The sequence below is a fragment of the Dendrobates tinctorius genome, unplaced genomic scaffold (genome assembly GCF_039654945.1).
Source record: "Dendrobates tinctorius isolate UK_male_01 unplaced genomic scaffold, ASM3965494v1 ptg000007l, whole genome shotgun sequence".
NCBI classification, from domain to species: domain Eukaryota; kingdom Metazoa; phylum Chordata; class Amphibia; order Anura; family Dendrobatidae; genus Dendrobates; species Dendrobates tinctorius.
This window is the reverse complement of record NW_027361675.1, coordinates 31420317-31434704: the sequence shown is the minus strand read 5'-3', so window position 1 is coordinate 31434704 and position 14388 is coordinate 31420317. Positions and strand designations below refer to the sequence as shown.

At 41.5% G+C, this 14388-nt stretch overlaps 1 protein-coding gene across 2 annotated transcripts in view; it reads right to left on the bottom strand.

Annotated features, from left to right (window-relative positions):
- MED13 (mediator complex subunit 13) overlaps positions 1 to 14388 on the bottom strand; it is a 158959-nt gene that overhangs the window by 22244 nt on the left and 122327 nt on the right. For both annotated transcript variants that reach the window (XM_073573172.1, XM_073573177.1), the window contains exons 20-29: positions 12724 to 13123; positions 12323 to 12542; positions 11715 to 11906; positions 11214 to 11437; positions 10961 to 11103; positions 9977 to 10135; positions 8107 to 8283; positions 7633 to 7781; positions 4567 to 4740; positions 3398 to 3498 (exon numbers count right to left, since the gene is read on the bottom strand). In XM_073573172.1, coding sequence (XP_073429273.1) covers positions 3398 to 3498; positions 4567 to 4740; positions 7633 to 7781; positions 8107 to 8283; positions 9977 to 10135; positions 10961 to 11103; positions 11214 to 11437; positions 11715 to 11906; positions 12323 to 12542; positions 12724 to 13123 — 1939 coding nt within the window. The remainder of the gene's footprint in view (positions 1 to 3397; positions 3499 to 4566; positions 4741 to 7632; positions 7782 to 8106; positions 8284 to 9976; positions 10136 to 10960; positions 11104 to 11213; positions 11438 to 11714; positions 11907 to 12322; positions 12543 to 12723; positions 13124 to 14388) is intronic.

Here is a 14388-nt window from a genome sequence, read left to right as displayed (position 1 = left end):
GGTGCTGAGCCATGGAGGGCTTTGTGAGTGAGGGTAATAAGTTTATACTGAATTCTGGAGTGGATGGGTAGCCAGTGTAATGACTGGCACAAGGTAGAGGCATCGGTGTAACGATTGGTGAGGAATATGATCCTGGCTGCAGCATTCAAGACAGATTGGAGGGGGGAGAGTTTGGTAAGAGGGAGACCGATTAGAAGAGAGTTACAATAGTCGAGACGAGAATGAATAAGAGAAACAGTAAGAGTTTTTGCAGAGTCAAAGGTAAGAAAAGGTCGAATTCTAGAAATGTTTTTGAGGTGCAGACGACAAGAGCGAGCCAGTGATCGAATGTGGGGGGCAAAGGAAAGCTCGGAATCAAGTATGACCCCAAGACAGCGGGCATGTTGCTGGGGAGTAATAGTGGAACCACACACAGAAATGGCAATGTCGGGTATAGGTACATTAGTAGAGGGAGGAAACACCAGGAGTTCAGTCTTTGACAGGTTCAGTTTCAGATATAGTGAGGACATGATATTAGACACAGCGTTTAGACAATCGCCGGTGTTTTCTAGAAAGGCTGGCGTGATGTCAGGAGAAGAAGCGTATAATTGGGTGTCATCAGCATAGAGATGGTACTGGAAATCAAATCTACTGATTGTTTGACCAATAGGGGCAGTGTACAAGGAGAAGAGGAGGGGACCTAGAACCGATCCTTGGGGGACCCCAACAGTAAGGGGAAGATGAGAGGAGGAGGAACTGGCAAAAGATACAGTAAAGGAGCGGTCGGAGAGATAGGAGGAGAACCAGGAGAGAACGGTATCCTTGAGGCCAATGGAACGGAGCATAGTGAGGAGGAGCTGATGATCCACAGTGTCCAATGCTGCAGAGAGATCCAAGAGAATTAGCATGGAGTAGTGACCATTTGATTTAGCTGTTAGCAGATCATTAGAGACTTTAGTGAGGGCAGTTTCAGTGGAGTGTAAAGAGCGGAAACCGGATTGGAGAGGGTCGAGAAGAGAGTTATCAAAGAGATAGCGGATAAGACGGGAGTGGACCAGGCGTTCCAGGAGTTTAGAGATGAAGGGAAGATTAGAGACAGGTCTATAGTTAGCGGCACAGTTTTGGTCGAGGGATGGTTTTTTAAGTAGTGGATGTATGATGGCATGCTTAAATGAGAAGGGAAAAATACCAGAAGAGAGAGAGAGGTTAAATATTTTAGTTAGGTGAGGGGTGACAGCAGGGGAAAGGGACTGAAGGAGCTGTGACGGAAATGGGTCACTGGTGCAAGTAGTTGGGCGCAGGGCTGTGGAGTCGGAGTCGTGGAGTCGGAGTCGGTGCTCATTTTGGTGGAGTCGGAGTTGGAGTCGGTATAAAATGGACCGACTCCTAAAATATATAATAAATTGGGTACAGTAATTCAATGCAGGATGTGCTGAATATTTTTTCATAGGAGTTTGGGAAAGTTATGAAATGTCCTATAAATGGCTGTTATATTCCTGATCTAAGGCTACATTCACACACAGCGTTTTTCCTGTATTTTTTGAGGATACGTTTTTCAGCTGCAAAAGCTGATCATCTTTTTAAAAAACTGCATCACCTGAAAGGTTTTTGAGCTCATAGATAATGTTTTCAATAGCAAAAGCAGATTAGAAATCTGGTCTATCTATCCATTTATCCATATCTGTCTATCCATATCGTATCTGTACCAAAAAGAATGAAAACCGGGTAGTACACCAATCTATATTCTGTTCTAAATATCTTGATTATTGGATCATAAAAATGATTAAATGTCTGAGGTTCACATTGTACTACAATAAATTTTTCACTTAAATATAAGCAATATGTGTGGGAGTCGTGGAGTCGGAGTCGGTGTAAGGGAAATTGAGGAGTCGGAGTCGCAGGTTTGGCTTACCGACTCCACAGCCCTGGTTGGGCGAGAAGATGCAAGGAGCCTGCTTACTTCTTCTTCTGTGACTGGTTCAAAATCAGAGAGTGAGTTCGATGCAGTGGGGGAGGGAGGACAGTGCATGGTATGAGGTGATTGGGAGATAATTTCCTGTCGGATCTGGTCAATTTTTTCTTTGAAGTAATTGGCCAGATCGTCAGCTCGGAGCTCCGTGGTTGGGGCCTGTACTCTTGGATTGAGTAGAGAATGAAAAGTGTCAAAGAGACGTTTCGGGTTATTGGACAGTGAGGTGATGAGGGTGTTGAAATAGGTTTGTTTGGAGAGGTGAAGGGCAGTGTTGTATGTTCTAAGCATAAACTTAAAATGGATGAAATCTTCGGGTAGATTGGATTTTCTCCACAGACGTTCGGCGCACCTGGAGCACCGCTGCAGGAAACGTGTTTGCACCGTGTGCCAGGGTTGTCGCCGTCTGCGTTGTGGTGTTCCATTTATAGGGGGTGCAAATTCATCCAGGGCACTTTGAAGTGTTTCATTGTAATGCTTCAATGCAGAATCAGGACAGGAGAGGGAGGAGATAGGGGCCAATGAAGACTGCAAGTTCTTCATAAGTTTCTGGGTGTTAATGGCCTGTATGTTTCTATAAGTATGGACAGTGGGGGTGACCTGAGCAGCATGGCAGTTCTTGATAGAGAATGAAAGAAGATTGTGGTCAGAGAGCGGGAGAGGGGAGTTTGCAAAATCATCCACTGCACAAAGCCGAGAGAAGACCAAGTCGAGGGAGTTTCCGTCTTCATGCGTTGGAGAATTAGTAAGCTGCGAAAGGCCAAATGAGGAGGTTAGAGATAAAAGGTGAGTAGCAGATGGTGAGAGGGGAAGAGCAATGGGGATGTTGAAATCACCCATGATGAGGGTAGGGATGTCACAGGAGAGAAAATGTGGAAGCCAAGTGGCAAAATGATCCAGGAACTGATGGGAGGGGCCGGGAGGACGATACACCACCGCCACTCGCATGGAGAAGGGGGTGTAGAGTCTGACGGCATGGACCTCAAAAGAAGGGAAGACAAGTGAGGGTACTTGAGGGATAACCTGAAAGGTACATTTTGGTGATAGGAGCAGACCAACGCCTCCACCAGCTCTATTGTCTGATCTTGGGGTATGAGAGAAGTGAAGCCCCCCGTATGAAAGAGCAGCAGCAGCGGTAGTGTCTGACTGCTGGATCCAGGTTTCAGTAAGAGCCAGGAGGTTAAGAGAATTAGAAAGGAAAAAGTCATGAATGAAGGAGAGTTTGTTACACACTGAGCGAGAATTCCAAAGTGCACAATTAAGAGAGACAGATGGCATGAAGGGAATATTAATAAGAGATGACCTAAAAGACCTAAAAGATGTTCTTTTAGGTCACATCTATGCAGAAATTAGCATAGTTCTGAAAGGTTCACAAACTTTCAAGCACCACGGCATATCCCCAAATCTCAACTATGACAGGTGTAACAATGCTCAGAGCCAGTTCCATACCTGAGGACATCTGAAGTCTGATTTGAATCCAGTGGGTGTGAGTGTTTGCTGTGTAGCAACTCATCTGATTGCACTGAAGGCACATGAAGGTGCAGAGAGGCCTAAAACCCAAAGCAAATTGTTCACCATTTATTTCTATATTAAGCAGAATGCGCAAAAGAAAAACGGCAAAACTTTTCAAGCAGGTGTTTAATTTTTTTGGCTGATGCAGTCTTCATTATGCCATATTCACATCACATTAGAGCTTTACTATTGTTGCATATAAATATTTATAGGTCTCCATTCACTCAAAGACATACATACAGTGAATCTTTTTAGCCTCTAACAGGCTGCTATACTTTTTATGCATAAAAAATGAAGTTAACGAAGAGGCATGCATACATTTTTTTGGCATGTGAATCTATGTTCAATATAAATCTATATAACGGAATGGTTTGAGCAATCTGCTGGGGGGATATGTCAAGCAATACTTTCTTGACCCCTGAGGCTCAGACTGAAATCACATGTTCCATTTTTTATGAGCCAAAGCTATAAGTAGATACAAAAGTAGTAAAAAAAAATTGCCAAAAAGACTGAAGAAAAAAAAAAAAACGACATTCAAGAAGTGAAATGTGACATGGAAGCTAGTTCTCTAAAAATGTGATAATTTGAGGTACAGGAGCTGCTTAGAATTTTAGAATATTGAAAGAAGCAAAGCTGCGTTAACTGGAAATTTACAGATTTCACATTCCAACACGTACAGTCATTTTAGTCAGGAAGGATAGATATATATTACACATAAAAAATATATATGTCAAGGAGTTGTCCAGGCTTGGGACGAAACTCTACAGTCACTCTAAGTAACTCTTAAGTGACTGCAGAATCGTGACAGCATGCGGTGGGCAAACCATCATGATTCCAGTAAGCAATCATGAAACTGCATTTGTGCGATTTGCCATCTTGCAGTCGACTTGACACAATTCAGTTTTATTGAGAGAAGCCAAACATGTCTAATCGGCACATGACCGCAAGTACACAGATCGCTTACATGCAGTCACGTGGCCAACTGCTCACAATGGAATGGCAGGGAATGACTGCTTGCAGTGCGCACACTGTCGCAAATCCTGGACAACTGCCTTAATGGAAAGCTAACTGATATGTAATATATCAACAATTCGACAGTCATTTACCTTAAGAAACAGTGGGCACTGATTTTGTGCTTGAGGACATGCTGACCAAAACCAGTCAGGCAATGGACCAGCTTTGGCAGTTGAAACAAAGTAACCTAGCGCCAAGGGTTGTTGTAAAATGTTGGTCACTTCATCATGAGATTCTGTAGACAGTAGTCGATCAGTTCCCTGACCCTAAAAAAAAAAAAAAAATATATATATATATAATATAAAAATATATAACTGTTTAAAATTGACCTAGCGGTGCCATAGCCTGACATGCGAGAAGAAGAAAAAAAAACGTGTCTATATAATGGTTGTTTACAGGACTTCCTGACGAAGCTGTCTTGCACAGCGATACGTGTGGGGTTCTCCCACTTACCCCTGGTGCATGTGGTTTGACTGCCCAATTGGGCTTTATGATGGCTCCTTTGCTCTGAACTACTTTGGTAGCTATCATATTCACATTCCTCTTCATGAAGCTTTAATTTTCAGAACAATTAGGTTGTGTGCCCATGTTGCGTTTTTTAAGAGTTTGTCGCGTTTTTGCCGCAGTGGAAATGCTTACAAAACACTAACAAAATGCCTCCCATGCAATCCTATGGGATTCTGCAGTTGCTGTGCCAATGCTGCGGATTTTTCCACTGCGGAATCACACACCGGAAAAATCTGCAGCATATCCATTAATTTTGCGGAATTGCGGCGATTCCACTGCCATAGGATTGCATTGAAACGCTCACTTTACGCATGTGGCTATGCCCACCATGCGTAAAGTGAGCGTTTCATGTGCGGATGGTACCCAGGGTCTGGAGGAAAGCAGACTCCCCTACATGCCCTGGCTACCATATTCCTGTAAAAAATAGAATAAAAAATAGGGAGCCCCCGGAGTCCTCAGCGGCACTGCGGGCAAGTTCGGTTCCCAGGCGTGCTTTGCGAGAATGACCTCTGATGACATAGCGGTCACGCAACCGCGGCGTCACAAACGGAACGCCTGGGACCAGGATCACCGCTGAAGAGATCGGGGGCTGCCAGGAGGTGAGTAAATCCATATTTTTTATTATTTTAAACATTCTCTGTCTTTTACTATTGATGCTTCATAGGCAGCATCAATAGTAAAAAGTTGGTCACACTACAAGTGACCAACCTGTCAATCACTTTTCCAAGCGATACGTCAAATCGCTTGGAAAAGCGCAAGCATTCTGCAAGCTAAAAACGCATTTTCAAGTGATTATATATTGTTAGCCTTATAGGATTGTGCAGTATGATCAGTTACTAGTATTTCTTGAAAGAGGATATCTATGATTTTTTTTTATATTAACATTTAAAGTTTGTGGAGTCTTGTATAAATATTATCCCATGCCAGAGATATTATTTCCAGGGGTATGTTTGGATCATCATACCGTATCCTGGTTTTAGATGTTTGTTGTTTGTCCTGGGTTTTTGCAATAAAGATTTTGCAATATTGTCTTATATTAGGTGTGCACGCCATTTTATGTTTGGTCTTTTTCTTCTCCTTGTTTTATAGCCTGACATGTGACATTTTAGGTTTTTTTTTTTGTTTACAACAAACTCACTGAAGAGGCTGTCCAGCCCACATAATAGGTTTCTAAATTGCAAATTAACATTGTACTTGGGGGTGGGGATGATGAGCGGACCGACAAGAAGGACCATGGGACCTGAGGAGCAACGTATATTCTACAGTGATGTATGTAGTGCCTTCATACTTATCACAATTATCACAGCTCCTTGATAGGCTCTTCAATAGCCAGATATGAAGTTGTTTTTTTGCTGTTCAGAATTAGATGTCTGGTTACTAACTGGTAATAGGAAACATTAATGCCTTAATGACCAATGATGGATCTATCCATCATTGGACGCCTCCCACTTTTTGGTGAGGGCTCCAGCGATGCGCCTGCACCTTACCGGGCACATGTCAGCTGTTCAAAAAACCTGACGTGCCGCTTACAGCCACGGGAGGAATCGCGATCCTCCCGCAGCTGTTAAATGCCGCTGTCAAACGCTGACAGCGGCATTGAACATGCATTTCTGGCAATCGCGCCAGAAATCCACCCAACTGTGACCCCTGTCACATGATCGCAGGTCACAGATAGGTTGGCATGACAACCAGAGGTCTCTTGGAGACCAATATGGTTGTCACTGCCAGATTGCTGCAAGTGCCACCCAGTGGTCTGCCCTAATTGCAAGTAAGCAATTCTGCTACATGCAGGTGATCCGATCGCCTGTATGTAGCAGAGCCGATCGGGTTATGTCAGCTTCTAGTCTCTCTCCCATGGAGACTATTGAAGCATGCCAAAAGTGAAAAAAATATATATATAAAAAATTCTTATCACCCCCCTATTGCCGCATTCAAAATACAAAAAAAAAAAAATCAAAACAGACATATTTGGTATTGCTCCTTTCAGAATCGCCCGATCAATAACAAAAAAAAATAAAAAAGTTAACCTGATCGCTAAATAACATAGCAAGAAAAAAAAAAAAAAACATAGAACGCCAGAATTACATTTTTGGTTGCCACAACATTGCATTAAGATGCAACAACGGGCGATCAAAAGATCGTATCTGTACGAAAATGGTATTAAAAACGTCAGCTTGGCACACAAAAAATAAGCCCTCACCCGACCAGAGATAACGAAAAATGGCACTTTTTTTTTTAAACAAAGTTTGGAATTTTTTTTCACCACTTTAGATAAAAAAGGACCTAGACATGTTTGGTGTCTATGAACTTGTAATAACCTGGAGAATCATAATGGCAGGTCAGCTTTAGCATTCAGTTAACCTAGCAAAAAAGCCAAAAAAAAAAAACAAAAAACTGGGATTGCCCTTTTTTTGCAATTTCACCGCTCTTGGAAACCAATGGTGTCGTTCAAAAGTACAACTCGTCCCGCAAAAAACAAGCCCTCACATGGCCATATTGTCGGAAAAATAAAAAAGTTATGGCTCTGGGGAAGAAGGGGAGCAAAAAATGAAAACGCAAAACCAAAAATACCTCCGGTCATGAAGGGATTAATATTGTTTATATTTTAGAATTAACACAATTGTATTCCAACAATGTAAATGATTATTCACCTTGCCAACATCACCTCCATGGGGGTAATGAGATCCAGGGGAATGGCCTGGGGATCCACTGGGAGATGCAGGAAAAATGTTTATAAGATCTGGATCCAAGTCTTCGGGTGTATCAAGCACATCAAAAATCCCCATGCCATCTGATCCATCTGTAGTAGAGAAGGACAGGGGGATAAAAAACAAAAATGAGGCTTGGCCACAATCCAACAAATCGAAGGTAAGAAGATTTCAGAACTTTGCAGCGCCAGGTACAGAGAGACTGGGGGCGATTCATAAAGGTGTTTATGCTAGAAAATCCGACATAAAACACTTAAGTCACAGTAATCTCTTTTTTTTTTACCAGACAAAAAAAAAAAAAAAAAAAAGCGAAATACACGTCTTACAGATGTCTACGAGTGTGTTCGGTGAACAAGGATGTGCCACACTTTGGAGGGAGATGCATATTTAAAAAGGCAAAGAAGCCAAAATACTCACCGTTATTTGTACTGAAAATATTCTCATTGGTGTTATTTACAGTTGCCACTTGCACAAGCGCTGATGTAGGGAAAACCAGAATGTGAGTGCAGGATGTGTCCTGCGGTGTATTTAGTTGTGAAGTTTGCATGGTTAATGTAGTGCTACGTCCAAAGACTGAACCAGTTGATACAGAATCTGAAAAAATAAGTAATATATATGTAATACAAGTAAAAAAAAAAAAAAAAAAGTCATTACAAACAGGCTTTATCAGGTGCTTAAAAGGGACTGTCAGCACAGACTAACTGTTCAAATCATGTCCAGGCACTCGGTGCATCACGGCAGGCCAATCATTTATATACACCTTCTCATCTGCTTAGTTTCCATCTATCTCCACCCTTTCCTAGCTCTATGAAGCCAGAGATGTCAAAGAATAGGGAGAGTGGAGATCGATTGAAGCCAAGCAGTTGGGAAGGTGTATATAAATGATTGGTACAGTCATGAACCACCGAGCGCCTGGACTTGGTTTGATCATTCATTGTGTACAGACAAAGTGCATTGTGTACAGACAAACAGAAATTCTCTGAATTTCCCCATGGTGGGACGATTATAGGATTATCTTAAGACCCTTTATTGATTAGAGATCACATTAGCTCTAGTGTGACCAGAACCATACACAGACCTACTACAGGCACACTTCATAGTATGTTGCAAAATGCTGGCAGATTTGTGAAATACTCAATGCACATGTATATTTTTTGCTATGAATTATGTTAACATGGTCAGATCTTAAAAGCCGGCTTTGTTTAAAACCTATATACAGTCATAAAAAGGATTATTATCTGCCCCACAGGATAAGGTGACAAAATGTCATACAGATAGGAGTCCAAATCTACCATTTTTTTACACTGTATCTGGGTTGAACAGAGCAGTGAAGTCAGGCATGTCGGAGAGTGATCAAAGCAATCTTCTTAGCTCTATCAAACATTAGATGGGGCAGCAGCAATCCTGTGCAACCATGCAGCTCCATTCAATTCAAATGCAGTGAGAAAGAACAGTAAAAAGTGATGAATGTCTTGTGAGAAAATGCCTTTAAAAGGGGGTTCAGGACTAGAGTATTCTTGACCTTTCTTTAGGGTTTGATCCCCCCCAACAGTGAGCTATTAGCAGGTACTCCAACTGACCAAAGTGCATAGTATACAGAGCCAAAACATCACAGCTCAAGATTTGTGCAGTGACCCGTTCTCATGTACTGCAGCTCAGTTCCTAGCAAGATGAAGACAAAGATAATTTCCTATCCATCTTCATAATCGGGCCAGGTTCAGACAGTCATACAATCATTTGGGACATGACTGGCTCCATGGTTGCTCTGCTATTTATATCCACGAGTCCAGTCTCTAAATCAGACCAGAATAATGTAGACCAATTTTTTTCCAATGTAGACCATTGGTTTGTGTGGAATACTGGCCATGTGCACTGACTATAATGGGTATGGGTGCTCTCGTGTGTTCTGGACACATGTCCATGTAACATTCATCTGAATAAGCTGTATGCCTGTTTGTAAAGTTCTACCCTTTTACCAACACAACTGTTCTAACATTTTAGGGTTAGGAGCCCAGTTTTTTGTTTAGAGCTTATAATTCCCAGCATAGGCAGAATGCTCACTATCTGGAACCACCTCTAGGCAGAGGGAAGCAGCTTATTGCTTCCCATGGGCAACACGAACAGTTTCCATTAGTCATGAAAATGCACTAAATATTTCTATATGGACACATCAGCTTCCTTGAATACAGGGAAACAGGCAAGTGGGTTGCCGACACACATCAAAGCACTGTATCCAACACAAGTAAAATCACATAACACGAACAGTGAGTTTTTATTTGATACATACCTGGCATGATCACAAATGAACCCTGTGGCTCCATAGCTACCAAACAAGCACTAAGAATGCTGGGAGAATCCGCTGCCGATATGCCACACATTCGACACGTATCCTTCAATCTCTTAGTCAGCGACTGCAAATTGCGTCTACTCAGTAGACCACTCCAATCTGTATATATTAGAATAATGCAATTGCATGACACATAAAAGTAACTATGATTTACATTTGTGGATGTTTCCATCCTGACCAAATTATGGTACATACTGTACATGTTAATGCTTAATAGCACAAATCTTTGTTCATGTGAGATGAAGGCCGGTTTCACACATTCATGAAACAGACTGTTCTTGCATCACAAGCCCTAGCCCTACTGCTGGCTCTACCGACCTGGGCTGACTGTTTCATACACAGCAATAGGATTGGGTCTTCTGGTGCGAGAACGGTCTGTTTCACACGGGTGAAATCAGAGTGATTGACAAATTCAGCTCCATGAACACACAAGATAACTTAGCAGAATTTGTTTGCAGGGTCAAAGAAATCTCAATGAATTGAGCCAGAATTTATTCTTTTAGGCTATGTGCCCACACTAGCGTTTATAAACGCTCAGGAAAAGGATCCCCTTTCCCAGAAAACGCGCGTCTTTTTACGCGCGTTTCTTGCGCGTTTGACACGTTTTTTGACACGCGATTTCTGGGAACATTGGGGATGGCTAAAAACGCTGAGCAATGCGGGAATTAATGAGCATGCTGCGTTTTTAGCCGCTAAGCGATTCCTGAGCGGTTAAAAACGCATGCATTGGCACAAAAAGTCAAAAACGCATGCTAATTAATTTGATGCATCTTTTAAGCGTTTCTGCAGCGTCTGATCCGGCTCAAACGCTGCGGAAACGCTTAACAAAACGCATCGTGGGCACACAGCCTCAAGGTAACACTGGCAATTAGCGTACAGTGATAAATATAGTTATTTTAGGTTTATGAATACTTCTGCACTTGCCTTTAAGTTCTCCGTGCCCTATTCTTCCCAGACGGCCAATGACAACTCTCCATGGTAAGGAGCTCATCTGTACAAGTCCTTGGCACCATTCCCATAGCTTCTGGAGTCCACTGCGGCGAGCAGAACCTTTTTTCCGACGAGCTCTGTGATTTAAAGCCAAACAACTTAAGCATTTCCTCTAGCAATATACACCAATATTACAAAAACACACCCGTACATTAGAATATAGTCTACAATATACGACTTCCCTTACCTATTTGGCACATCAATATTGATGATGCAGGTTTCCAAGAGCTCTCCGTAGAGATCTGTACAAGAAGCTAGGAGCCACTTTTGATCATGAGATAAGCAGTAACCAAGGAAGAGAACATTGTATTTTTGTCCAGCTTCTCCAAATGTTTCACCAAGTTCTGTCTGCTTGTCTTTTACTGGAGCCAAAATAAATGGTGGTGTGTAAAGTTTAATACATTCTGGCCTCTGCAAATAAAAAAAAAAAAAATAAAAAAAAAAGCATTAATACAGAAACTTATGAAATAACAAAATTTCTACAAATAAAAAAAATAAGCTTATAACCTATAAAAGATACTATATAAAGTTCATTGCTGACAAGCGAATTGTAAAAAGATAGGGACCACCAGGGTTATTTGGGTTACACTGACGGTCTGTGGTTGTCATGATGTATAAATTAGCAACTTTATTTCATTATTATTATTTATTATTATATTTCATGGAAAGTAACTGAAGTAAAACGTACTTCTGGACTTCTCAAAGAATTTTCAATGGCCAGACCAGGGCCAAATCCAGTTAAAGTTTTCACATTTGTGGAGTATGGAAGTGGTCTTCTGCACTGGGTAAACACAGAGAAAGCCAGGGACTTCAAATGCTGGGTGTAAATCTGCCGATCCTCATGTCTCACGGGTTGAATAAGATACTGGCATGGGACAATCTAGGGAAGAGAAATCAAATGTTAAGAGGCCCTTCTAATAGTTGTAATATGTCAATGTACAAACAAACTAAATTTTAAAGCATTTGCCTTAGGATATGGTTAGTTCCATTGCTTAGAAAGATCGCAACATCCAATGTTTGGTTTTTTTTAATAAAAACTACAAAGAAGTGAGCTTGTCTCACGATAACTACTTAAGCTTACAATTTGAAAAATTCCAGAAATATTTCCATATATACCTCGTAAATCCTGTTATTTTTTTTTTTTTTTTTAGAAATATTGAATCCTCTTAAAAAGGAAGAAGTTAGCATTATATTGTACATCAATATTAATCATGGGTTTGTTTGGTCATGGTTCACTTGTACCCGTCACATTTTCTAAATACCATTTTTGAACACAACGTGCAAGGAAACAAGTACCTGTACGGAGATAGTATTTCGGAGGTGTGGTGGAAGAATATGCAACATTTCCATGAAACAGCGGAGAAGCCCCAAGGACCACACACTAGACGAATTTGAGCCTTCATCTTTATTTTCATAAGTAAAGGGGTCAACGATGTAAACCACAATAGCTGGTGGATAGGTGATGGCATGAGACTCTCCATCAGTTGGAACTCCAACCTTATCACGATCCATGGTGCTAAATGGGAAACCGATGATAAAGGGTCAGTGTTTTATACAACCATTTATTCCCTTCACGTGACGTTAAGCCTCTGTATAGGAATAGTGTAATTTGTACACCGTTTTTTGAAAACAAGCGAACAATACAGGTATACCCAAAATGTACTTCAACACCATAGTTTCAGAGGCATGGATCTCACCTTTCAGTAACCTCAGATGCTGCTGCCTGCTCGCTTGACATCCCAGTGGCTTGCTGCGATCCTGATTGATTGTTCTGCACAGAGTTGACCTGTGCTGGGACAGCATTAGTGGAGTTGTTTATGCTCCCATAGGGAGGAAAGCTGGTATTTTTGTTTCCCGGTAAAGAATTTGTCCCATTTGTAGGAGGAGGAAGGCCTGGTGTGGTTGTAGGTGGCAGAGAACTGTTTGGAGTTGCTGAGGAGTTAGTGGATGGAGCTGGGGTCAGAGAAGAAGGAGTGCTGGGGTTTCCAGTGTTGCTTGTAGGAGGTGGATGAGTGGAAGCGGTCTGATTAACAGTGGATGCAAGGTTTGGTTGGCAGAGTAAAGAACTATCCAGTGGTTGAGAAGCAAGATATGGACCTATAAAATGAAAAGTGAATAAAGGGAAGGGTTGGAAATGTAATTAAATAACATTTCTTTAACTTTGTGGGAAAAAGGTACCTTAACCCCTTCACGACATGGGCCACACATGTACTGCACATGCCGTTCCCCCCCTCTTTGATGTGTGTTCACGCTTGAGCGACGTGACAAGCGGTAGAAGCCACGTCCTGCCTTGTGTCCATAATCACTGATCACCAATGCCTTACAGGGGTCCGTTACTTAGGTGCACTTACCTAAGATACCCATGGTAACAGAGAGCTTGACATATTTCCTTTATACTCCATATAACAGGAACTTACCCATCACTCTCCACTCTACCCTGCCACCTTAATTTTTTCTAGCAGTCGGACTGATGAAGGCCATGTAGGTCGAAACGTTTGTGTACAGACTGAATAAAATTTTCTCCTAATTAAGGACACTATAAGTTGAGTGCCAAGTTATTTTCACTATAAAAAAAAAAAGAATTAACCCAAATCGCTAAACGGCGTAACAAGAAAAAAAAAAAAAAAAAAAAAAAGACAAAACGCCAGAATTAGGCTTTTTGGTCACCGCAACGTTTGCATTAACATGCAATAACGGGCGATCAAAAGCTCATTTCTGCACCAAAATGGTATAATTAAAAACATCAGCTCGGCACGCAAAAAATAAGCCCTCACCCAATCCGAGATCACAAAAAATGGAGGCGCTATGGGTCTCGGAAATTGCACTTTGCACTTTTTTTTTGCAATTTCACCGCACTTGGAATTTTTTTCCCCTTTTTGAGTAAATGATATGGTAAAACCAATAGTGTCTTTCAAAAGTACAACTCGTCCTGCAAAAAACAAGCCCTCACATGGCCATATTAACGGAAAAATAAAAAAGTTACGGATTTGGGAAGAAGGGGAGCGCAAAACAAATGCAAAAACAGAAAAGGGCTCCGTCATGAAGTGGTTAAAGGGGTTGCCCTATAAACAACATATCTAGGATTGCTCAAGGTCTGGCTGTTGAGAACCCCAGAGATCATGAGAAAGTATGACCACTACACCTTTTACTGTCTATAGAAGGGACTGTCACACATACTCACTACTACTTCATTTACACAAGGAATCAGTGGGAGTCTCAGCAGCCAGACATCACACATGTATTATCTAGCTTGGGATATGATATACTACTTATCCAAGTTCCTTAATGCCAAAAATATTTTTATGGCATTTTTATTTTTTTATGGTACATAATTGGCTGCAAGTTTTTGACATGTCAATATG